Below are 27732 nucleotides of genomic sequence, written 5' to 3' on the forward strand. Positions count from 1 at the left end.
CACACACACACACACACACACACACACACACACACACACACACACACACACACACACACACACACACACACACACACACACACACACACACACACACATATATATATGTCGGATATATATATATATATATATATATATATATATATATATATATATATATATATATATATATATATATATATATATATATATATATAACGTGTATTTACAAACAATAGTATTATTATTTTACTGTCTCAAATTTTTTTATTAAGTTATATAATTTATTGAATGTTTATAAACCTGTTTATTTGTTTGCTTGATTTATCAACTATGATGCTATTTTAATTTATTGGTTTGGTATTTATTATGCCATAAGCAGATAAAATGTTATGTTATGTGTAATATATGTTTGATGTACCATGTTTTACAAATTGTTAAAATATGAAACAAATGAATGAATGAATAAATAAATGGGGTCTTAACAGTGTTCTGTTTCATCTACGTAACAGGTGTTCAGAACCCGATAATATCTGGTCGTGGTCACAAACATGTGAGAGATTTAGTTTAGAAGCTGCCATTATATAGTAGGATTATACTCAATAGATTTCTTAGTCGGATTTCAATTACAACTTAAAATAATAACAACGTAGGAGGCATCGCGTTATGGCGCCCTTAGACCGTTTTAAACCCCTAATTTCATGTTTCGCATTTTCCGTTTAAGGATTTTGTTTATTTACTTTATTTTTTGTCGTGTGTTATTGTCATGTGTAAAATTGTATGCCAATCGGTCAATCTTTTAAGATATAGGACCTATTAATTTTGATCAGAATGGACTCCTGCTGCTGAAACTGTAACTTAACTGTGTTGTTTATATTTGATCACCCCAAAAGTCTTACATTTCTAGAGAATATTCTAGAGAATAGTGAGCGTTAAATTGGCGAAACAATACAGTAATGTTTTTTCCACGGCTAATGACACTATTATAGTTACTAAGGCAACGCATTTATAACACGTATAAAGTAATCCAACATCAGCAACAAAAACACAAACGAGAACGCTTAGCTGATAATGTTGTGTTTGTAACATTAAATGATACTGTCGTTGCATCTTATCGTATCTGTGAAGTTCAAACGCGTCGCACAAGGCAAGCGCATACGTGTATGTGTGTAACCGGTGTCCCAACATTCCTTACGCAAATTTACTTAAAGAATATTGACTAGAATGCTGAACCATATATGCAATTTACATCTATATACTAACTCAAATGTGTTTTTGCTTGTTTAAGATACCATGGCCACTGTGCAAGTCGTACAGACTTGAAGAACAAACGTTTATACTACAACTGTTATAAGTTTCCAAACACTGTCTCACAATTATTCTATACATAGATATCGGTCTCGTAGAGGTGCCCCTACATTATGAAAACAGATCATACAATGAATCAACCGCTGGTTCTTGATCCATGGCATCGGAGCATGTCTTTCGTTAGGATAATTGATAAGTCATGGACCATAAAGTCTTGTAACCGTATTGACTTACAACCGCCCAAAACGGAGTCACATGACTCTCTGTTTATTGGTCATATGATTTCGCGAAGCATTAACGGCTGTGATTACTTTTAAAGCGAGTAGCTTGACAGTTATTGTGGGGATATATGAGCAAAAACACTTAAACGCAGATATAATACATATTGCATTAAAAAAAAACGTTGACATGGGAATTCTCTATGTATTCTACATTTTAGCTTTACGACAAACTTTTATTTCTGGTTTGACACATTTTGGGACAGTGTTTGATAACGAAGAATGTCCTAACATTGGGCGAACAAACACTCAACTTTTGCAAAGTGAATTGCTTTATAGTGAAATTTTAACAGTAGGACATAACATTCCCGATAAATGCATGAGCTATGTAGCTGATTTTGGGGACGATGCATCTATGTTTATTAAATGCTCCGTAAGCAATGCTCGACCATTCCGGTTTTGTGAGAATTGCTATTGCCATTATGTCAAAGCTTCAAATGTTTATGAAAGACTTGTCAAGGTAAATATGATATAAAAATTGTTTATTTATTTTGTATAATGAATGCTTTTTGTATATTTATATATTGTGGACCATATTTTATTAATTTATTGACTTGTATAATGACCACATATTAAAACTGGATATTCAAGTAAGGACTAGTGTACAGTGCCTTCCCCAGGAATTTGTTCAGGCGCCCCGGGGGTGGGTTCGGGATGGGTGTCCACTCCCGACGTTTATTTTTTTTTAATTTAACGTGTCAATTCACGTTCTGTGGTGCGTTATAACTCAAAGAAAAACAGCGTCAAAAGACGTCATTTGGTGCACTATGACTCTTCAAAAAAATCCCCCAGTCATTTAAAAATATTTTTTTTTATTGTTTAATTGTTTTAAAACTTTTCCGCACAAATAGTAAAATCCCGACTCGAACGATTCCCCAATACATCCGTTTCAACCCGACTCTATTACTGTATACTTACTATTTTTCAAGTTTCTATTTATTACCCGATAATCCCGTTTATTCCGTTTTTATCAATCTCTTTCTGGTAAATATTTACGATAAAAGCTTTCAGTTATTTCTTTAACACAAACCTTGCCATTTTTTAAGTGACTATTTATAGATTTGATGAAATATTGCCTCTGAATATGCGTCAATCCCCTGACCTGTTGTGTGCTTGTTAAAACGCTCAATACACGTCATTTGTATGCAATAGACGCGACGTTGTACATGCTGCATAATTTTCGCGCTCTTTTTAATTGAGAAAAAGATTCGACACAAAATAAATTTGCACTGCTTATTTGAAGCAAAAATATTTAACGTTGCGGTAACATTTACATTCGGAAGTGTGTTTCGGATTAAAAACGCGTTAACATCGACTTACGGTAATGGGTTTCGGATTACAAATTTAATTATTCCCATTTGAGATTTCAACAAATATTAACCGTTGCGTAATAAATTCAACGATAATTTGTTTACACACTTTACGAGTCGAATAAATGTTTTGACGGAATTATGCATGAAATTCACGTTGTCCACGAGGATCACGGCCGGTTGCCATCATCAGTCTTCTAACTATCGATTATCGGACGAAACATTTACAAGTGTGCGTAATTAATTCAACGAAAATTTGTTAAAGCGCATTACGTGTCGAATAAATGTAAAAAAAACGAGGTGAATCAGTTCTATAAATGGACATGTTGAAATATACATGTTCTGGAATTAAATAAATTGTTGTCACATAATTGTAACCGCTATAATAATTAATTGTTTACCACTTGCAATTAATTTCTCGTATTAATTATGAGTCATAGGTAACACTTGTTTACAGTAAAAAGGTGTGATGATGATGCCCGAAACCGTCTTTAATGTTGTGCACTGTACTAATTACCGGTTTTATATTACTCAAATGGTACAACTATTTGCTAATCAAGCTGCGATAAACTCTTATTTCATGCCCGATGTCAATCAAAAATAATGGTCGATAGTTAACCCCGCCCCCATAAGCATTCGCGTAACCGATTGGACGATGAACTTCACAGTTTGACGACTGGAAAGTTACCAGATACATCCTTGTCAGCATTTAAATGACCGTGTAATGTTAGAATAATCGATACGCGCGTCATGCTATTCTCTTATCAGTGGATTATCCATTACCCCATGTGGTGTTTATAGCGATTACTTGTGAAAGTAGGTACCGAGTGCTCTTTTAAAACAGGGAATATTGATACACTGATAGGGAAACCTTGATTTTTTTGGACAATCTCCACTTTCTTTTACTGAAGAATACACTGATCGGAACATTTCAAGCGCCCCGGGGACTCTGATTTCGAAATTCAAGCGCCCCGGCAAGGGGCGCTTAAATGGCCTGGGGAAGGCACTGGTGTAATATCTGTTATAATAATAAACCAAAGAATAGAAGCATTAATTGCATTGACCACTATGATTGAAGAATGTTATTAAAAAATGGCTCATAATTTTTTTAAGTGGCGAATAAAAAAAAGGCAAACATGGGTGGCAAAATAAAATTTTAACACAGCGAGAGCCCTGAGTAATGGTATTTGTCACATTTTATAATGAAAATTAATATTGTCGGTATTTGCAAGTAACAAATAATAATTTTTTTCTGGTGTGTTTTTTCACCATTTTGGAAACGAGGCCCTTTGAATAGGGAAAAGTTGCGTTGTTTTGACATAATTTGGGACATGTAACCCAGCCAGTAAAATCCCCAACCATAATGGGAATTGAACCCGGGACCTCCCGGTTCCAAATCAGGCAGACACTCTACAGGGTTGCTATAAAAACTAGCTCATATAGCAAGGCAGTATATGTTCTCTTTATACCCAACCCTGCTACAAACATTAGTTTAGCTTTTTGTTTTCTAAAAACGAATGCCAGTTGTTTGTCCACTTATCAAACCAATACAATGCAGACCGCTAAACATTGATGTTTCACATAAATTAATAAATTGTTCAAATAATATTAAGAAAATAATTTGTACATATTGCAAAATCTAAATTAACCATTAGTTGGATAAGAACAGTGCTCCATCGTGTTGCACAATTTACACATGTTCAATTGAAATATCCCTCTCCTGAATGAATAAAAATAGTTCACTTTATGAGTCATGTGCAAAGTGCACATGTTTGTTTACTTCCAGACAATGGAGAACGTTTGTGTTTGTGACACTCTTAAACACATTTATTGTCAATATTTGCCAGAAATGGTTAGTTTTTGTAAGTAATAAACTGACTAATGACTAAAGTATAAGTTGAATGATTGATCATTTTATTTGTCATCAAAGGACAGTCCTGTGTTTTGGTCAAATATCCTGACAATTTTTATGGAATATCCCAATTTTGACCAGAAAAGATTCTGGCATGTATGATAAAAGCAATGTCAGCATCTTACATGTATTTACTATTGTTCAACTGAAAGAGCTTTCTGAAAGACAGCGCTTCCACTAATCTTCAAAAGTTGGAAGTCTCCCAGTAAACTAAATGTTGACTTGTTAACAAAATATCAAACATTTTAAACCTTCAATTGGGAATTTATAGGTCCTATTTGGGAAAAAAAAAACTTTTTCTAGAGGCCCAAAATGTGTATGAAAAAACAATGTTCTGCAAACAGTTGTAACTTAATTTGATTTTTTTTTGCTGTACGGACACATTTTATGGAAATTTGTAAACAGTAGACTATTCAATGGAAACATAGATTTGTAACATTACAACATTATGGTAACATAGATTAGTAACATTACAAGTTCTTGTTTATTATTATACTCATATACTGATAATTTTGCCAAGGTGTTCTTGTATTTTCAGGATGACTTTTGTAACAATCAGTTGCTTATAGCTGACAAGGTACAAATCATCCACACTATAAACAGGTCCATGGACAGAATATGGCAAGATGCAGATTGTGATAGTAAGTATTGCTTGGTCAGGACAATTAAATAATTGAGCCACATTATGGGAAAACTGGGCTTAATGCATGTACGTTTGTCTTCACAGACCGCAAAAAGCTAATCAACTACTACACTTTTATGGAATTTTTGTTATAAAGGAAGTCTTTTGTAAATTATAATACAGCCTGGGCAGAAAGTGTTGTCCCTGCCTGTGCAGACTAATGCCGACTGGCTAATCTGGGAGGAAACCTTGCGACATGCATTAAACACAGTTTTCCCAGAACAATGCTAAGTAACCTGTCATTCCACAAAGCTAACCTGTATTATCATCAGCAGGACCTAATACCATGTTCAGCTGGAGTTATTTGCTTGTCTGAGACTCTGTTTTTATTCAATTTGTAGCATATTTGTGAGAGTTTTACTTAAGGGAAAATTTAAGACAAGCTATACATTTAAGATAAAGTTTTCTGCCAGAAATCTGGAGTTTTCTGAGTACAAATGGTTAAAATTTTACTCACTGCAACAGTAATTACTTGTTTAAAACATATAAATGTGCAATTCCCTTTAAAAAAATACATTTCCAGAGACTTAAGGACTCTCAATATTTCAATAAATTTTCTTTCGTTGTCCTTAAGGAGTTGTGTAATTTGTTATTGTCTTCAGTCAACTAAAGTGAGTGTCAAGGTCTTCGATTATGTATTTACATTAATGTTTGCAGAAAATGTGACGAAACCCTAGATGGATCTATAAACTTTTACATTTTTAGCTGACCTGAGCACAGCGCCTTTTGTCCGTCGTCGTTTGTCAGTTGTCCGTCGTGCGTTGTGCGAAGTCAACATTTGCCTTGTTCACTCTCTAGAGGCCACATTTATTGTCCAATCTTCATGAAATTTGGTCAGAAGATTGGTTTCAATGATATCTTGCATGAGTTCGAAAATGGCTATGTTTGCTTGAAAAACATGGCTGCCAAGGGGCGGGGCATTTTTCCTTATATGGATATATATGTCTATAGTAAATTCTTGTTAACACTCTAGAGGCCACATTTATTGTCTGATCTTCATGAAACTTGGTCAGAAGATTCATCCCAATTATATCTTGGACGAGTTCCAAAATGATGCCGGTTGTTTGAAAAACATGGCCGCCAGGGGGCGGGGCATTTTTCCATATATGGCTATAAGGGTGTCACGTTTAAACGGTCGCGTTTCGTGTTTTGCTGAAAAACGTTTACCAAAACAGTAAACGTTTAAACGACAGTCAATATCAATATAATAATATTGGGGTGCAAATAATGTAGCCGACCAGCCGTACGAAGTATATCGATGACAAACTGCGAAACCGGGTACTTGCGGTAAATCCGGGCTACCGAATTCGGCAATAATTTATTTCTGATTGGTTAGCGAATGGCACAGACATGAACGGAAACTTACGGAAAATCTTCGCTACTTTCCGAAAATCTTACAACTTGGCAAGGAAACAGTGCATATGCCGCAATCTTGAAATATTTTAAGAGATTGATTAGCCAATTCAAACACTGCGGTAGCATGTTGATAAGCAATATTCTAACCAACTTATATATTGATTACATTTTTGCTAGTTAACTGGTTTTTCATTTTCTGCGTTCAAATGATATACGCATTGTATTTCATATGCAAAATACGTGCATTTGTTTCGGAGTGTTGTTTTCGGAAACAGTATTTTTCATTGATTTTACATTATTTTCGACGTTCTTTAAATTGTTTTTATAGAATGACAAATACACATGTGGTGATTCGGATGCTCTGTTTTATAATATTTTATGGTTTTAATATGACGTCATTGCACGAATGGGATATGCACTGAATATAACTTCCGGAAATAAAATACTATTTTCGGTTTGGAAATGCGATCGTACTGATGCTTTTTAAACGGAAATAGGGATACCGTTTAAACGGTAACGTGTCGTTTATTTCATTTCGTTTAAACGTTTAGAAAAATCTGTAAACGTGACACCCTTATATGGCTATAGTAAAACCTTGTTATCACTCTAGAAACCACATTTATTTTCCAATCCTCGTGAAACTTGGATCAGATGATTTGTCCCAATAATATCTTGTTATCTCAGGTGAGAGACTTTGGGCCTTTCAGGCCCTCTTGTTGACAATTTGTAATTAAAATTGTCTGATTTGAATATAGTAAGACAGAACAAATACATTTTCCAGAATGTTTTGCGTATCTACGTGAAGACAACGGAACTGTTCATTCTGCACTTACGTCAGAGACTCGAGAATTCCTAGATCTCTATCGAAACTTCACCACCTGCATCAATGAAACTGAGGTTGGTTGTGCTGTCATTGAAAAATATCAGGCTTTTTCCATTTGGTAAACACTTTGGTGACTTTTGATAAAAATGAACCATTTTGTAACTTGTTTAATAGTGAAAGTTAAGAGTCATATACTAGATGCAATACCGTAATTTGTTTTTCTTGAACAAAGTATTTTACAATGAAAATTGTTTTTGGAAAACTTGGCTTAACGCGTTTGCGTATTGTCATCCCAGATTAGCCTATGCACACTGCACAGGCTTATCAGTGACGTTATTTTTTTATCTAGATTGGATTTTTGTTATAAGAGACTTTCTCTCAACCAAAAATTCCATAAAAGTGGATGTGATGAAGCTTTCAGCACTTTGATTAGCTCAGTGTTCCCAGGATGCAGTTCTTCATGGATTTTGGGTTTGTTGTAATCCCTGTCATAAGCTTTAAAGGAACTGATTTTTATGCCCCCGTAGGAGGGCATAATAGTGTCTGTCTGTTTTTTTGTCACATTTTGCATTTAGGTTTTGAAAAATGCTCATGACTTCTATATCGCTTCAGATGTAACCTTCATATTTGGTATGCACATGTATATGGACAAGGCCTTTCCATACGCACACAAATTTTGACACCTTGACCTTGAATTTAGGGTCCGCGTTTAGGTTTCGAAATTTGCGTTTAGGTTTCGAAAACTGCTCATAACTTTTGTCAAAGAGTTTTTCGGAGGCATATGTCATCCTATGGAGACAGCTCTTGTTTAGTTATATGACTGCGAGTCTATTCATCAATAGTGAATTCTAATTGTAAAGCAGCTTGCTGTGAGTGTTTTTACTGCACATCATGAAATCAACCGAGGCGCATATCAACAGTATTCCTTATATTATTATAATATCTCAGTTTGTATAACCGTCACACTTGTGTGTTGCAATCCATGTTGACTGTAGACTTTTATCTAAACTTCAGCTGTCTGCCAATCAAACCGTATGCGACACATGTCGGCCATACTATAGGAAAATGAACGAGAAATTTGACAATCTGCTCAACGACAGAAAGGACCCTGAGCATGTCTGCATGGATATTGTAGATATGGTAAGGAATTCATTTTGTGGATAATCACTGTCCAATCTGGTGATTTGAAATAATCATTATTAAAATTAAACATTTCTTTGGTAATCTTGATAAGAATTATGTTTTTGAAGAACCCAATGTAATGTTTAAATATGTGTTAGTACTCTTACTAAACAATATGATTAAACATTTTAAATGTTAATAAACACAAAATGTTGGATCAAACATAATTTTACATTATTTGTTGTTGTTTTTTTTAATTGTGATTATTTTGATGTGATTAAGTTCAACATGTACACTGAAACCTAAAAAATATTTTGTAAACGCTTTTTACTGTGCACACTGTTTAGCGCAATCCTTATCATGGTTAAATGACAATTCCTTGCCATGGCTAAATGACAATTTCTTGCCATGGTTAAAAGACAATTCCTTGCCATGGTTAAACGACAATTCCTTGCCACTGTTTAACAAATCATGAAATCAAGCGGCAAGAGCTAATTATTGTTAGTAACAAAAGGTGAGAAAGTAGACCTCAGAGCCATGTTAAGCCCTTTGAATTATTAGTTGTTGTTGTTTTGGTGAAATTCCAGATGGAAATGTTGCCACTTTCCAGACCTACAGAAGTATATTTTTTACCAAATGACTGCTCTAAATTCCAAATTAAATATTTCCAACATTGGTGCATGTTTGTGTTTCATTCATCTCTGTATTAAGCTTTATGAGTTGAACCTAAGATAGTTTAATTTTAAAGGAGCTTTTATGATCACTGTTGGTGTGAAGACTGTACACCAATATTCATTTGTTCTTTGTTTTCAACCATGACTTAAGGTTAGGTTTCCTTTTGGAGGATTTGTATCGCAATTAATTAATTAATTTGTTAAAGGGGAACCCAAAGTCCATGTACATTTTGAGTGAAAGTGCATGGTTTTAACCTTTCAAATTCTTATAAAAGTTCTAAATACATATAAGCGTAGGATGAGTCTGATGCTTTAAGCATACTACCAGTGTCTAGGCCAAGTCGCATAACCATTTTAATGGTCTTTGTAATTGTCAATTAAGGCCCCGGACTTAGAAGAACAAATTTACATGCATCAGAGCGTGACCAAATGTGCTGAATTTAGAAAGAAATTCCATTATCAACACTCTTACCCCGGGAACCTCAGTTATGGCTCTTGATTAATATATAACAGTATTCTTTGTTCCGCTGCCGGCCACCCCTGCCGTGGTGGTACGGTAACAGGACAAGGTTCCAGGCATATGCACGCAGGTCCGTTGTTGCACAACAACAATATTTAATATTTGTATGGAAGGATGACGAAGTCCAAGTTCCGGTTAAGACATAAATATATTTTTCTATTGGGTTCCCATGGTATTCATATAATGGCATTGGTAATTACATCATACAAGTACATAGATTATACACATTCACAATCTGGTACATTGATTAATTATAATATTGTCATATCTAGGCATAACTGTCTCTGAGCTCTGTACCCATCATAACAATGGAGAAACATGGCCGCTGTTTATTGTCCCCTACCGGTTTCACTGGAGGGGACTTATGGTTTGCACTCCGTCAGTCTGTCTGTCAGTCAGTCCGTCACACTTTTCTTGATCCTGCGCTAACTTTAAAGTTCTTAATATTTTTTCATGAAACTTGCAACATGGATAGATGGCAATATGGACATTATGCACGTCATTTCATTTTGTTCCTACGTCAAAAATTGTGGTTGCTATGGCAACAAAATTTTTAAAAAATCTGAAAATGGTGGAATTTCTGACAATGGTGGAGCTGGTAGGGGACCATATTGCTTGACAATAGCCTTGTTATTATTGTTGGACATCAGGAAAGTAACTGGTTATTTATTAAAACATATACGGAGCAGCTCCGGGTGCAACTGTTCTGAAAGTGCGGGAATGTTTACTTTGTTATATACCTTGCTTTCTGTCATCCGGAGTGGTTGATATTTAAATTACAAAGGAGGTTTCGCCGGAAAAGTGTTAGGAAAGATTGGCAAATGCTCCGGAAAAGTCTGGGTTTATATACTCTATGAATCACTCTGGATGATGTCATAAAAATTATGACGTGTACGGAGCTCTGTAGAATAAGAATTTACGGTCATAACCGAGCATTGTTTCGGCAATGTTCGTAGCGCACGGAACATGCCGAAGTGTTCAGTTTGAAGTCAACATGTATATTTAAAGATAATATGTTCTTAACAATTATTTATATAACTATAGTAAACCAATATAAACTCTGACATCTTGCTAGTTAGAGTGAAAACAGTAGAATATAATTTAAGATCCATTATACTGCAAAAGATTGAGGGAACACCAATGACGACAATTTGATTCGTCTTGGAATAAGTACTATATTTAGATCGAGGTCTCCCGGACATGTAGGTTGTTTAGCAAATAAAGTTACAATTAATTATGCGTAGTAGCATTTCATGACGAAAGCTTTCTAACATCTTTCAAGTAGATAACACCATCTTTGTCCTCTTTGTCTATCTTTTTTGGGGGATGTAGAGTGCTGCACTACAGATCTGTGGATTGCTTGTTAGATTTTCGGCCCGGACACATAAAGTGGGGTGATAAGTAATTCAACAATTCTTTGCCCATCCTTTCCATATCTCAGATTAAGGTACCGCAGTAGTCATTTACTGGCAAAAGTATGCTCAAAGTACTGGTTTATTACTGCTTTAATAGGATGTGTTAGTGGTCTTAAAGACCCCTGGGACTGAGGTACAGTTGAAAAAGGAATACAAAATCCACACAAACAAACAAAACAAACTTATCATAAACAAACCATTAACAGGGATGGAAACTAACTTTATATTGCTGGATGCCCAGACGGGCAACCAACTCCTGAAATTAGGCTGCCCAGCAAGAAATCTATGAGCCCAGAGCTTTTCTAATTCTATTTATACATTTTGTTTTTCAATGAACATACAATGTGAGTAATAAAATAACATAATTTACACATTTTGTACATTGTTTTCAATTATTATTTATGATCTGATAATTTAAATATCAGCAATTTCAGCAAAGCTAAACAGGCCCATAAGACTGTTCATATTTCTTAATGCTATCAATTTTACACAAGGAGCAAACTGTCACAATATTTACACTGGATACCGTTCTTATCCTTTGTTAGCCATGGTCTATTTTCCATCCATCAAAGTCGAAGCTCAAGCTTATGTCTATATTGAACGTATTCCTTTTTGTATTTGCATTTTTCTGAAATGTTTGGCTTTTCTGGCACTGAAAGACACCTTGAACAAATTGCAACATTTTAAAAGTTTTGTTACGCTGTGGGCGCAGCCATTTTAGAAAGAAATTATTTAGCGTCTGTCATCATTGGCTGATTCACTTTATTTGATGTTTTGTAAGACTCAATTTAATTGGCTGTGACCATTTCATGCCAGAGGGGTAAAAGTTTTGATGAAAATGGCACAATGTATTGATTCATAAGAACAGCTTTGTCAAAAAGCTATTTGCTTGTACAGACTTCCGGCTTTTGAAATTCAATTGCCTGGCGTAAAAAGTAGTCACCCCAGGTCAGTGGGCCACAGTTAATTTCCATCTCTGCTTGATATATATTTTCACAGACTAGACTGGGCATTACTCACGTTTTACAAACAAACAGCTCTTCTTTATCTGAAGCGTTGAATTTATGTCAAATGTCCATATCGCTAAGCATTGATAGCCTGTCTGGTTTGATGCGCTCGAGACGAGAAGTCTCATTCTCATGATATATCTGATACATTTGGGCATATAGAATGCAAAATGGCGCACTAGAATCAGGACAACACTGAAAAGTGAAATTCAAATGTTCTCAATTATAATGCATACAAAATATATCTTCCTCTTATGTATATTCAATTATATTCATGAATGACGGTGACAATTAAAGGATCCTGTTGAACTACTCTTTATATTGATATTATGTTCTATATAGTCCCATTCTGTTCACGAAAAATATACTTGACAAAGAAAAGATCAGTTATATATTTAGAACAAAAATTACCGGTTCAACACATTTAAAAATTATCATAAGGAGCATTTACATTTTGATAGCTAAGTCATATCTATGTGATATTGTAAGCATGAATTTACATGAATTTTGGAGTAATATGATTTACCTTCAAACATTTACTGATATAAACATCTACTGCCCTGAAAAAAAAACACAATTAGACACCTGCGTATTGTTATTGTGGTATGATAACAAATATCCTTATTACAGATGAATTACACACGTATAACCTGGGGTGAGGAGCTGAACTGCACGATTAGCCACAAGAACTTAGGGGCCATTTGGGCGGCCGTGGTAGTCCTGGGGCTGACCCCTATAGGGTTCTATGCAAGCTTTGCTGTCTACGGGGCCAAGCGGACACGCTCACCCATGAGACGTATGTACTGATGATGATGATGTAATGAAGTGTAATAAAGTAAACAAAGATTAACGAGGGTGATACAATTATTGATGACAATCAATTCCTATACACGATTATTTAAATTAAATGTTCCAATAATGTTTAAATATTCTTTTATTTGTATGCCCACATTTTTTATGTACACCCTTTCTTTTTACTGTAGGCTCATTGAATATAAAATGATTTTATTACTACAACAACAACAGCAACACATGTTATCTTATTTGTTAGATTCATGATAACACAACATTGATGATAGTACTTAGATTTTATTCTGTACATTCCAAACCTGCAAACCAGTGCACAATTGTAAACTTAAGCATAACAATCAGACATCAGTCACATACTGTTAAGGTGCAATCAGACATCAGTGACATACTATAAAGTTGCAATCAGACATAAGTCACATACTGTTAAAGTCCAATCAGACATTAGTCACATACTATAAAGGTGCAATCAGACATCAGTCACATACTATAAAGGTGCAATCAGACATTAGCCACATACTATAAAGGTGCAATCAGACATCAGTCGCATACTATAATGTGCAATCAGGCATCAGTCACATACTATAAAGGTGCAATCAGACATCAGTCACATACTATAGAGGAGCAATCCGACATCAGTCACAAAATGTCACCAAGCCAGCAAGAATTATCATGAGGCTAAAGCAAAAGCAAAATACAAGTCTGCACAGGATAATCTGAGACAACACTTACCCCTAAACTGGAATTTTGCAAAAATTTGACTTCATTTAAACAAAAAATACTATTGTATATGAATGATCATCCCTGATTAGCCTCACGAATGTAAAAGGCTAGTTTGGGACAACATTTTATGCCCAAGCATTAAACCCAGTTTGCCCAAAACAACACTCATTTAAGTATAGTATTGTTAGTGCTGGTTTCTGTTGCAGAAAAGAGACTTCAAAGTCTTGCATATGGAAGTTTGGAGAGTCCTCGTGCTGAGACTGTGAACGAAGACGAATCGCCAGGCAATCATGTTTCCAATCATGTGACAGCATCTTAGTCAGACCTCCCCATCAAAACAAACACCATGTGATATGCTCCATAATTGTACAGTTTTTACATTCCGGATTCTTAATGGGTCCTACCAACGTACAAAACAAAATTTGTGATGTGCTTATTATGTTGACATCCTTGATTGAACAGCCTTATAACCTGACCCCGTGTGGCCCTTTCCTTGATCAATCATGTTTCTATTTATAATTCTGAATTCTTGCAGTTACTAATAACTATACGATAGTTATGTAAACGTCCTCACACAGTCATGGTTGACAGTAACTTGTATTTTTGATAATACATTCCATAACATGTCTGATAAAGTTCATATGACCTTAACCCTTTGCATGCTGGGAAATTTGTCGTCTGCTAAAATGTTGTCTGCTGAATTTCTAAAATTAGCATTTTCTTCGATTTTTTTCAAAGAATATCAGAATAGTAAACAGTTTGGATCCTGATGAGACGCCACGTTCTGTGGCGTCTCATCTGGATCCAAACTGTTTGCAAAGGCTTTCGAAATTCAGTTCCCGCACTGAAAGGGTTAATACCAATTAAATGTGGGAGGGGGTTATACTGGTATCACAATGGTGTCTGTCAATATACCAAAACTTGTCTGGAGGCGTTCTCTAAGACTTTTCAATGTTAAATATTCAATTTTGCATTGCATTGTTATTCATAATTCGCAGGTGTACATGTGTAACTAATGTCATCCTTCATTCAAAATGTTTAAAGTTATGCCCCTTTTTAAAGTTAGATATTCTATAAAATCATGCCCTTTGTTTGTTTTATGTTTTTATATTCTGCACAAAGCATATTTCAAACTGTATATGAGGTGTCAACTTGAAACATCATAGGCAGGTAGATCTCATTTGTGTTAGGGGAGGGGGGCGGAGTGCAGTTGAATAGTAATTAAAACTGTCTCTTCCATATTTAAAAGTTATGGCCCTTTTCATATTACTTTAATTAAATTTTGTCTCGTGCATATGCTTACAGTTTTAAGATGTTTAAATTTTAAACTTAAACTAAGGAAGGTAGACCTAACTGAGGTGATGTGAAGGTGAAAAAAAGAGACATTTCTCTTGTATCCATATTTTGAGAGTTATTGCCCTTTATTAGTTTGCATACATTAATTTTCTCCACAACATATGTTGACAATTACAAAATGTATCAGGTTGGAACGTAATATGTAGGCAGATCTCAGTGTGGTGACGTGCAGTGCATAACAACCATCACTCCTCCTATCATAATTTCACTGTTATTGCCCTTTTTATGTACATGCTGAAGTGTTTTCCAGAAAATACCTTGACTATAATATTAAGACAAAGTAAATCTTCATATGTTGAAAGCTTGCATTGTTGAGAAACCAGTTCTTAACACTCAACTGCCAATGACCTCTGACATGTGGCATGCGGAGGGTATTTAAGACATAACAGTGACAGTTCATTTTTGGTATTCGGGTGGTTGTACTTGTACTCATTTCGTTTATTGTTGATTCTGTCTACTAGTATATCATTTGAATTATTTTAAGACAAATCTGTTTGTTTATATATATATTGTCTTGTATATTTATTTATTCATTTATTAATGCATTTTACATGACTGTTGTTAACTGCTGGATGGAACAAAGATGTATTTTGAGATTACATTACAGTTTTATATAAGCCTGCAATACATGTATGCTTCTGTTACTAGTAATTACTGCTTATGGCAAAACTATTTGAATATTTTATCTAATGATTGACATTCAAACAGTTGAAACACCATTTACTTATTGGCAAATATGTATCATATTTAATACCCAATATTGTCCAACTTATTTTTTTTTGTTGTTGCTAGATTTGAATCCAGATGTCACTCAAAACTACAAAATGGATTAATTTCAATGTTCCTGGTCTCGTTTCACGTGTCACTGCTATTAAAATCTACTGTACTGCTGGTGTCAGTTGACACAAATATCATCGCTGGTTACATACAATGAAGTAGGTAAATCACCACTGATAATTGGTTTTCATTATTGGTTATTTAAACTATTGCTCTTTAGTGAAAACAACACATCATGATACAAAAGATTCAACACACATTTAACCTGAAAACTTTGCTAAAATTGGATTATAGATTTATGTTTTATATCAGTGACATGTTTAGCTTTTGTAACTATGTGATTACTAGTGCAATTCAAAGGGGCACAGCGATTATTTTGTTATGTTTGTAATCTTCACATTAGAAAACATATTAGCAGTGATGATCTTGGATATTTGGTTTATTTGATAAAAAAATATTTAACATATTTATACTTATCGTTCAAATATTCAAATTTTTTACTAAATGAAAATTATGAATTTGTCCTATCCCTATAAATGACACAATATCACAAAACAGAATCAGTAATTTGCTTCCCTTAAATTAAGTTAAATATCACGTTTAAAAAAGATGTTTGTAGACCATCGACTGCTTTGGTTACATTATCTTGATTAATATATTACCAATACAACCATTTTATTTATTGTTGATCGAAGAACAATGGTAAGCAAATGTTTTATTGTATTTCTTAAAGTCATCATGGTAGGTTTTAATTTAACTTGCGTACACTAGGTAACCATTTTACTCTTTGAATCGCTTTGTGCAATAAGTGAAATGTTGTTTATTTTGTGTATTCATAACATGCACTTTACTCTTGGAAATCTGGGCATAATGCGTGTGCATAAAATGTCCTCCAAAATAAGCCTTGAAGTCTGCACAGGCTTATCAGGGAGGATACTTTCGGATTTTATGAAATTGTATGTTTAAAGGAAATCTCCTCTTAATGAAAATCCAGTCTAGACAGAGAGTTTCGTGCTGAATATGCTGTGCAGACTGCACAGACTTATCTGGGACGTTACTAAACCCACATTCATTAAGCCCCGTTTTTTCAGAGCAGGCGTGAATGTTTCATGTAAATAAACAAAATGGTTTCAATTTTGCTTGATTTAGTTTTTCTCTATATCCTTAAAGGGGCTGTCCAACATTTTGGTAAATTGACAAAAAAAAAGTTGTTTCAGATTCGCAAATTTTCGTTTTAGTTATGATATTTTTGAGGAAATAGTAATACTGACCATTTATCATGCTCTTAAATATCTATTATATGCATCTTTTGATGATTTGAAAACCTGAAAATTATAAAGTGTCGTGCGACGTGAAACGATTGAATAATTTGGAAAGTTCTGTTGTTGTCGTTTTATTTTGGAAAATTATGAGGATTGCTTATAAAAGTAAAAAATACCTCCGCTCTAAGCATGAGCATGGATGGTCGAGTGGTCTAGGCGGGAGACTTTTTACTCCAGGACTGCAGGGGTCAGTGGTTCGAGCCCTGTTGAGGATTCCTTTTTTTTCTTTTTTTAAATTGTATTTTTGTTTTTTTACTGGAGATTTTTATTTCAAATATTTTATTAAAATAAAGCATTTAATGGCAAGCTTCAATACATTGGAAAATCTGTTGGACAGCCCCTTGAACATAGGCTTTTTTTTAATAAAACGAGAAGCATTCAAAACCTACATGCCATAGTTGGGCAATAAAAAGAGCCCTTATAGTGATGATGAACTTCAGAACAGTAGTAAGGCAACATATATGTGCCCTTATAGTGATAGTAAACTTCAGAACAGTAGTTAGGCAATATATATGTGCCCTTATAGTGATAGTAAACTTCAGAACAGTAGTAAGGCAATATATATGTGCCCTTATAGTGATGATAAACTTCAGAACAGTAGTAAGGCAATATATATGTGCCCTTATAGTGATAGTAAACTTCAGAACAGTAGTTAGGCAATATATATGTGCCCTTATAGTGATAATAAACTTGAGAACAGTAGTAAGGCAATATATATGTGCCCTTATAGTGATGATAAACGTCAGAACAGTAGTAAGGCAATATATATGTGCCCTTATAGTGATGATAAACTTCAGAACAGTAGTAAGGCAATATATATGTGCCCTTATAGTGATAATAAACTTGAGAACAGTAGTAAGGCAATATATATGTGCCCTTACAGTGATGATAAACGTCAGAACAGTAGTAAGGCAATATATATGTGCCCTAATAGTGATGATAAACGTCAGAACAGTAGTAAGGCAATATATATGTGCCCTTATAGTGATAATAAACTTCAGAACAGTAGTAAGGCAATATATATGTGCCCTTATAGTGATGATAAACGTCAGAACAGTAGTAAGGCAATATATATGTGCCCTTATAGTGATGATAAACTTCAGAACAGTAGTAAGGCAATATATATGTGCCCTTATAGTGATAATAAACTTCAGAACAGTAGTAAGCAATATATATGTGCCCTTATAGTGATGATAAACGTCAGAACAGTAGTAAGGCAATATATATGTGCCCTTATAGTGATGATAAACTTCAGAACAGTAGTAAGGCAATATATATGTGCCCTTATAGTGATAATAAACTTCAGAACAGTAGTAAGGCAATATATATGTGCCCATATAGTGATGATAAACTTCAGAACAGTAGTAAGGCAATATATATGTGCCCTTATAGTGATGATAAACATCAGAACAGTAGTAAGGCAATATATATGTGCCCTTATAGTGATGATAAACTTCAGAACAGTAGTTAGGCAATATATATGTGCCCTTATAGTGATGATAAACTTCAGAACAGTAGTGATGATAAACTTCCATGCAGTATTTGGAAAAAATAAAGGCCCTTATAGTGATAATACAATTCCATATAGTAGATGGGCAATAATTTAAGGCCCTTATAGAGATGAAAAGTTTTATCTTATGTTGATGCAGCTGGAGTTTCACTTGATGTTCATTTCCATACAAGTTTTAGCTTTTTCCCAAGCGAAATAGTGGAGTTTTCCATTTTGAAACTGACACATTTTGAAAAATGACTTGCAATCTCAGTTCAATTTAGTTAAGTTAATTTAATTTAATTAATGCATCAAACCTAAAGATGTATCAATATGCTGTATAGAAATATGCTGTTACTGTGTATACTTAAAGGGGCCTTTTCACAGATTTTTTGCATGTATTGAAATTTGTCATTAAATGCTTTATATTTATAAATGTAAACATTGGGTCTAAAAATCTCCAGTAAAAAACAAGAATACAATTAAAGAATTTAAAAAAGTAACCCTCAACGGGGCTCGAACCACTGACCCCTGGAGCCATGGAGCAAAATTCTACCGCTCTATCCGCTAGACCATCCGCTCTCAAAGCAAGACTAATGTATTTTTTTAATATATGTATGTAATATTCGTAGTATCAAAAAATACAATGACAACAACAGAATTCTCCAAATTATTCAATCGTTTCGCGTTGCAACGCTGTATAATTTTCAAGTTTTAAAATATTCAAAAGATGCACATTATGGATATTTTAGAGCATGGTAAATGTTCAGTATTACTGTTTCCTCACAAATATCATAACTTCAAGGAAGATTTGCGAATCTGAAACAATTTTTTTTCAATTTTGTCAATTTACCAAAGCGTGAAATGGCCCCTTTAAGACTACAACTTGTGCTTTAAAAATGATAATGATAGTCATTTTTTCATGTACTACTATTGCTGCTACTACTACTTCTACTACTACTGCTGCTGCTGCAACTCTGCTACTACTGCTGCTGCTGCTGCTACTACTACTACTCCTACTATAACTACTACTACTACTACTACTACTACTACTACTACTACTACTACCACCACCACCACCACCACCACCACCACCACCACCACCACCACCACCACCACTACTACTACTACTACTACTACTACTACTACTACTTCTACTACTTCTACTACTACTTGTACTACTACTACTACTTCTACAATACTACTACTACTTCTACTACTACTACTACTACTACTACTACTACTACTACTACTTCTACTACTACTACTACTACTACTCCTACTACTACTACTACTACTACTATTACTTCTACAATACTATAATAAAAACTACTACTACTACTCAATTAGTAAATTCTTCTAAGTGCCAATTCTTTTGCTATTGATGCAGCTGTTTCTACTGCTACTGCTGGTATAACTAACACTTCTTCAATGACAGCTGCTGTTGATATTAATTCTGCAATTTGTTTTACTATCGCTAATTCTTCTATAACTAAAACTTCTGCTACTTCAGTTTCTATTACGGTAAAGTACCAATGATTTTGCTATAGCTGCTGTATCTACTGCTACTACTTACTTAAACTTCTCCTACGACAGCTGTTATTGCAATTGCAGCTGCAGTCTCTTCCCCTTTCGCTTCTTCTAATATTAATACTTCTACTACTACTGCTGCTCTCGCTGCAAAATACTGCTGCTGTTACTTTCGCTTCTAGTTTAACTATTGTTGCTCATAGTACTATTGCGTATTTTTAACTGTTTCATACAGGATTGGCACGTGGAAGAGCGAATGATTTTGAAACTACATTTGCAGGGCTTTACTAGGCATACGGCGTTTTGACTTAAATGTTCTTACGACCGCATGTTTATTAACATTTGAACCGAGCAAGATGAAAACATTTTATTTTAAAAACAACGTAGACTTACAAAAACAACATCATATTGATCACATTACAATAACAAGAACATATACATATTTAATATAATGTATAATGGAATCTTTAAACTCCTAAGCTCAAATACTCGGGAGCACGCATCAAACGCGCTGTCACGTCGGGCCACTCAATGAGTTCCCATAGGATAATGACACACCACTCGCAATTTTGTCTTATGATACGATTGATTTTTAAATAATTGCTGTGCAAATGAGCCGCTTTAATATTGTTTCAATGAAGTCTCTTCTATATGAGCATCCTGTCTAGGCGGAAAGTGCCGTCTCTAATTAGCCTGTGCAGGCTGAACAAGCTAATCTATGGACGTTAGAAAACGCACGTGCTTTAAGCTCGTTTTTCCTCGTACGCGGCTCATACACATGTAGTTGTCACTTGTGTTCTTGTTGCTAGGCAGACCGGCGCTTGGTATTGTTAATTTATCCGGCTGTATCAGAACAAGCCCTTTCTGAGTCTCCAACCTTCCACCCCCCTATCCGTTGTGGAACGTCCTTATAACAAGGTCACGGCTTCGTATTTATATACGTGAATGTGGAATCGTCCTTCAGGAAACACGGGATGTTTGGTCCGACACCATTTTCCGATATCATATACAAAAGCTTGTTGAGAGTGATATCGCAAGTAATATTTTAGTTTGATAACATGAAAGATTACGGCGAAATGTCCGTCTGCGCTGCTTTTGGCCTTATATATCGTTTGACCTTGACCTTTCCGCGCCCATGGTTTCCATCTGGTTTCGCCAACGGCGCAGAACGCTTTAACGAAGCGTCAATTCCGCGGAACTGAATCAAATTCGGGAACAGGTCATCCGGGGTCGCGTTGCGCATTGTGATACATTTTGAGGTGTCGCTTTGGTATCCAGAGTCGAGTCGTTTGCTTTTTCGCGCTGGAATTGATAATACATCAGAGGAAGACACGTGGCTCCCGGTCTGTAAAGTCTCGAACGAGGTGCTCGCAAAGGGGCTACTGACCTCATCGTCTTCCGAGTAACAAGTGTCGCTTTCTGAGTTACAATGCCCACTTACTGCCAACAGCATCAAATCTGGTGTGATTACAGAAGCACTGCTTCCACAACTAGTAGCGTCTCTTCCACACGCAGTAGCGTCTCTGTTCATTTCTCCCATCGGTACATATCCGCAGCTATCAACCGTACCAACCGGCATCTTAAACACATGACCTTCGTCATTACTTCCCTGAACACGCGTGTTTTCAGTAGTCGCTATCTCACCAGTTTGTTCATGCGTTTCAAATGCCAGATTTTCATACACTTTAGCAGAGTAATCACGTGTTTCAACGAGTGCCACTTTACCTGGGTGTACATAAAAATTGCTGTTGTCTAAATCACCTCTGTCAACACAATTTACCGGAGTTGAAACAACGGAAAATAATGATACCGAACACAGTCTTTCTGAAGTACCCGATTTTCCAATTATTTTTAAACTTTCTTTTTGAATACCACCACCAGGCGTTTTCAAGTGATTTTGATCAAATTTCCTAAATCCATGGTCCACCTTTTGAACTGTGTTCATATAACAGTTGCTCTCTATTGCATCATCAATTGGTTCCCCAACATGCGTGATATAACAAGCAGATTCGTCATAGTCATTCTCGCGACAACACATTTTGTGAGCGATGTCCTTCGCTTCTTTTACAGCCACAGCATCCGCCCCGTCCGACTGCGTAGATTTCGCTGACAGCGGATATTTCACGATTGGTTCATTCTTCAACTTATTCGTGTTTAAAGCTAAACCGTGCACTTTAAGCCTGTCTAAGCTGTTCATTACACCTGCACTGCTACCCTGCGACATTACAACAGGTTTATGAGCATCTAAATGCGAACTTGAGTCATTAGTCTCGATGGGGTGTGATGTTTCCTTAATGCTGTTGTAAACCCCGGACTGTCTTAACTCCCTTAGGTCAATCGGCAGGGGGCGCTGCTTCAACCGTCGGATGGACTTAGGAATGCTGGGAAGGGGTCTGTCGACCCTGATCTTGTTGTAGAACGTCGTCATCTTACGGGAGAGGGCGTGTTTGAAACCTGAGTTCTCATCGGTCCGGCAGCCTACGTTTACTTCGTCATCTTTCGGCTGATTCTTACGACGGAAACGTCTAAAGTACAGATATTAATATAAGCGTCCGTGTCACAAGTTTAGAGAAAATATACGTGAATTGCCTGTTGAATTTCTACCTAATACATCAAAGTGTAAAATATTTTTGTCTGATGTTTATGTATAAGTGTAAAGAACAAAGACATGAACCGCATTCCAGACGGTCAGATACTTACACTTAGCAACAAAGGTAAACGCTTGATTTAATTTAATTTATTAACGGATACTAAAATTTAATTAACCGCCATTGTAATTGGTTACCTGACAATGCAGAACGCCAGACAGGATATGAGGGCGAGGACAATGAGACCGGAAGTGACTGCAACACCGACCACGACTGAAGTGTAGGACATCAAGTAGTTATATATCTACTGCTAAATGAATAGGTACACTAGCGTGTAATTGAACGAGCTCTTTATACCGGCAACGTGATACAATTAAACTCGCAACAAATATTGTGAACATGTGTTTTTTTTATCTCTCTGATTTCTGATTTATATGGTATTTCTCGTCTGGAGGAAGTCTCTTATTATAATCAAAGAGCTGAAGGCACCGAATTTGTTTGCTGTTGTATAATCTTAGACGCAACTCAGTTTTCAAAATTTTGTTATAATTTTTTATATCGCAAGTTTGAAATGACCACAACCCATTCAAATTTATAAAGAGTGTGTCTTAAAACACAGTTCGAGGTGTGTTTTTTTTTCCAAATCATTGATACAGCTAATCAGTGTGCACAAGCTAATCTCATGACATGCATTAAGCCCCGTTTTCCCTGAAAGCAGCAAATATGTACAGATTTCAATTATAAACACTAGACTGGCCAACGTTGTCTTACAATCTGTTATATACACACTATGTACTGCACCAGTGAGAACAGGCAGATGCGGTTGTTACAGCAGACGCTTTAAGCATTCGTCTGCTTAATTTTACTGCAGTTATCCACACAGACAGTCACGGGTTACGGTTCTTAACGTAGCTAAGTCCATACTGTTTTGCAAAATTGCGTCTCAATATTTGTGAGCTAACGCTCACAAATAAAAAATCAAGTTAAAGCGGAAAGTGTCGTCCCTAATAAATCTGTGCAGACTGCACAGGCTTATATGCATTAAGATCGGTTTTCTCAGCTCGTATTCACTGACAAAGAATATTTAGACTTATGAATATCCGTGTGTTCAGCCACAGCTGCCAGTTGCTTCGTTTATCTAGTTCAATCAATAAGTATGAAAACTCCGTTTAATGGTAAACAACGCTCAATCGTGCATTGTTACCAAAATACCATATATAAACTGTTATTAGTTCAGAGATCCGTATTATATTTATAATCAATAATTTAGTGATTACTATGATTGCGATTTTCTGCATATTTTTTAGTATTTTATAATAACGCTCCTGTATTGTACCAGAAGCGCGTGTTCTCTAATACGAACACAAGTCGAAAACAATGCGGTATAGTATGATATACCATGAGCCTCTCTCTGGGAAAACGGGGTTTAATGCATCTCCGTAAATTGACGTCATATATTAGCCTGTGCAGCGCTCACTTGCCAACGAAGGACGACACTTTCCGCTTTTATTGTAGTCATTGTTTAAAGAAAATATCTCCTTCGTAAAATTACAAATAAGACGGAAAGTGTCGTCCCAGATTAGCCTGTGCGATTTGCACATGTAACCACGTGTATTAAGCCCCGTTTTTCCACAGCGCGACTCATATTGTTTACATTCGTTTTGTGTCGCTACCGAAGCGGTCCATCTCACAATGAAACTCTAATTGAACTTAAGATTCAACGATACATCGGAAAATATCGCCAGGGGCTTAAAACACAAGAAAAATGACGTGATGTTATCACCATTTAATACTGAAAGCAAATTGGGTTAGACATAGCTTTTGTCTACACCGTGATTTTTTCATGTGAAACTTTCAAAATATAGTCAGCGATGATTTTAAATAGGAAAACAAATTTTTATTTTTGAAAACAACAACAACAACTATGTTTAACTGTGCTATGCTATCGCGAATTATTATCGTATTTCAATAAGTAGTTTTGCAATGATACTGTTATTATTTAAATTGTTCCTTGCCAAAAGACGGAAGATAAGCAAGAGTTACGTAAAGACCATGCCACGCCCGAATTCAATCTTCATTACATGTTCACCATCTATATATTTACTGACTAATGCATTAACTGATTGCTTTAGTTAAATCTTACTGAATTTTCAGACGCAAAAAAAACGCTTTTTATCCAGCACAAAGGTACGCATATTACCAACCTGCTTTCTTCCTAGACGTCTGCACGCTTGGTACGGTTGACGTGGTAGTGACGTTAGCAGTAATGTTGGACAGCGCGATAAAGGTGTCCATAGTAGTGTTTGTTGTAATCGCAATACTAACGCTAGGTTCCGGTAGTTGACACGACAGAGTAAGTTTTGTACCGGTTTCTGAAATGGAAGAATAAATTTAACACTTCAAATCGCAATACCGTGGCACTTGCAAGCATCGAGATGACGCAGATAATATTAAATAGACTTAATTTCATCGATTGCCTTTATAAAACAACTGCCTTCTACATGTAATTCATGTAAATATATTTAAAGCAACAACAAAAACACTGCAAAAACAACAACTAAACTACTAAGTCAACCACTTCCATCGCGATCAGAACAACCACTACCATATCAACATCATATCTACTATAAATCTCAGCCTATGATGTCAAAATTCAAGTAACAAATGTATGAGCAACACCTATAAATACTTAAACATCTTACGAAAGCAATTAATTTGAAACGCGTGTTGAATTAAAGTATAACTATGCAAATGTTCCGCTCCGACCTGTTGAGCTTTGGCGCAAGTTTGATGAATATGTGTGTGTGTTGGACATTCAACAAAGGTTTCTTTATAAATTAACGATGACACGTTCATTGAAGTTGAATTAAATCAGTTAAATGAATGGTACACATATACTGTAGGTTGTCAGTCCATGTAGAAAATGACGCACTCTGTATATAAAATAAAACTAAAAAGCTTACGGTTATGCTGACTTCAAACAAAATGTTTCGTAAAAATCCAAATTTAATGCGTAATACTTATCTTTCATACGTCTGAAATTACAAAACAAGAGAGCCTGAAAGGCCTTAAGTCGCTCACCTGAGATAATAAGATATTATTGGGACAAATCTTCTGACCAAGTTTCACGAAGACCGGAAAATAAATGTGGACTCTAGAGTGTTAACAAGGTTTTACTAAAGCCATATAATGAAAAATGCCCCGCCCCCTTGCAGCCATGTTTTTCAACCAACCGGCATCATTTTTGAACTCATCCAAGATATCATTGAGACCAATCTTCTGACCAAATGTCATGAAGATTGGAAATAAATGTGGCCTCTAGAGTGTTAACAAGGTTTTACTATAGCCATATAAGGAAAATAGCCCCGCCCCCGTGGTGGCCATGTTTTTCAACCAACCGGCATCATTTTTTAACTCGTCCACGATATTACTGGAATAAATCTTCTGACCGAGTTTCATGAAGATCGGACTATAAATGTGGCCTCTAGAGTGTTGACAAGATTTTACTATAGCCTTATATAGCCATAAGGAAAAATGCCCCGCCCCTTGGCGGCTATGTTTTTCAAGCACACGTAACCATTTTCGAACTCATCGAAGATATCATTAAGACAAATCTTCTGACCATATTCCATCAAGATTGGACAATAAATGTGGCCTCTAGAGTGTTAACAAGGTTTTACTATAGCCATTTAAGGAAAAATGCCCCGCCCCCTGGCGGCCATGTTTTTCAACCAACCGGCATCATTTTCGAACTCGTCCAAGATATTATTGGGATGAATCTTCTGACCAAGTTTCATGAAGATTGGAAATAAATGTGGCCTCAAGAGTGTTAACAAGATTTTACTATAGCCATATATAGCCATATAAGGAAAAATGCCCCGCCTCTTGGCAGCCATGTTTTTCAAGCAAAGGTTACCATTTTTGAACTCATCCAAGATATCAGTGGGACAAATCTTCTGACCAAGTTTCATGAAGATCGGAAAATAAATGTGGCCTCTAGAGTGTTAACAAGGTTTTACTATAGCCAGATAAGGAAAAATGCCCCGCCCCCTGGCGGCCATGTTTTTCAACCAACCGGCATCATTTTCGAACTCGTCCAAGATATTATTGGGATGAATCTTCTGACCAAGTTTTATGAAGATCAGACAATAACTGTGGCCTCTAGAGTGTTAACAAGATTTTACTATAGCCATCTATAGCCATATAAGGAAAAATGCCCCGCCCCTTGGCAGCCATGTTTTTCAAGCAAACGTAACCATTTTTGAACTCATCCAAGATATCATTGAAACCAATCTTCTGACCAAATTTCATGGAGATTGGACAATTAATATTGACTCTAGAGAGTTAACAAGGCAAATGTTGACGCCGCACAACGGAAAACGGATGACGGACAAAAAGCGATAACAAAAGCTCACCATGAGCACGTTGTGCTCAGGTGAGCTAAAAAGGTTTTATTTTTTAAGCTAAAAATTTGTTTGCATCGCTTAAATGTGTCGATCATTCGAACATTTGATTGGATTTTTCGGATATGTTGGTTTTTATAATAAGATGGCTTTATCTTGGTTTAATAAGTGGTATAATTGAGAAAGCATTTGCTTTAACATAAAACTAAAATAATTTACACTTATCTGAAATACACGTCTTGAAGTTGCAAACGCCTTCGTATAAAACAAAGCTACTGGTACAGAATGTCGTTATTTCAGTTCAAGCATTTTCTTATTTACTGCCTTTGATTTAATCTAAATTGCATCTCT

The 27732-nt window shown here is 35.6% G+C and overlaps 4 protein-coding genes across 12 annotated transcripts in view; 3 read left to right on the forward strand and 1 right to left on the reverse strand.

Moving 5' to 3' along the window:
• LOC127850221 (osteopetrosis-associated transmembrane protein 1-like) overlaps positions 1–17183 on the forward strand; it is a 256800-nt gene extending 239617 nt beyond the window's left edge. The window contains exon 7 of one of the 3 annotated variants that reach the window (XR_008035138.1): positions 16821–17183. The gene's annotated coding sequence lies outside the window, so the exon portion shown is untranslated. Of the gene's footprint in view, positions 1–14241 lie in introns of all 3 variants that reach the window. The other 2 variants (XR_008035139.1, XM_052383094.1) reach the window with 2 other exon arrangements.
• LOC127850216 (actin remodeling regulator NHS-like) overlaps positions 1–27732 on the forward strand; it is a 331736-nt gene that overhangs the window by 181467 nt on the left and 122537 nt on the right. The gene's annotated exons all lie outside the window — the stretch shown is intronic.
• Positions 1–27732, reverse strand: part of LOC127850217 (membrane-bound transcription factor site-2 protease-like) — a 257498-nt gene that overhangs the window by 81123 nt on the left and 148643 nt on the right. The window lies entirely within an intron of this gene.
• On the forward strand, positions 1536–17183 carry LOC127850222 (osteopetrosis-associated transmembrane protein 1-like). Its single transcript, XM_052383095.1, has 6 exons — positions 1536–2025; positions 5326–5428; positions 7607–7722; positions 8663–8788; positions 13017–13182; positions 14123–17183. The coding sequence occupies exons 1-6, from the start codon at positions 1696–1698 to the stop codon at positions 14233–14235; spliced, it is 954 nt and encodes a 317-aa protein (XP_052239055.1). The 5' UTR covers positions 1536–1695; the 3' UTR covers positions 14236–17183.

The sequence above is a fragment of the Dreissena polymorpha genome, chromosome 11 (genome assembly GCF_020536995.1).
Source record: "Dreissena polymorpha isolate Duluth1 chromosome 11, UMN_Dpol_1.0, whole genome shotgun sequence".
Lineage (NCBI taxonomy): Eukaryota > Metazoa > Mollusca > Bivalvia > Myida > Dreissenidae > Dreissena > Dreissena polymorpha.

What these genes read in the sequence shown, in the direction of transcription:
- LOC127850222 (XM_052383095.1), top strand. Translation starts at nt 1,696, where the DNA reads ATGGGAATTCTCTATGTATTCTACATTTTAGCTTTACGACAAACTTTT. An exon ending in GCAAGATGCAGATTGTGATA is followed by an intron (nt 5,429 to 7,606) that starts GTAAGTATTGCT and finishes TACATTTTCCAG; the next exon opens with AATGTTTTGCGTATCTACGT. An exon ending in GACACGCTCACCCATGAGAC is followed by an intron (nt 13,183 to 14,122) that starts GTATGTACTGAT and finishes TTTCTGTTGCAG; the next exon opens with AAAAGAGACTTCAAAGTCTT.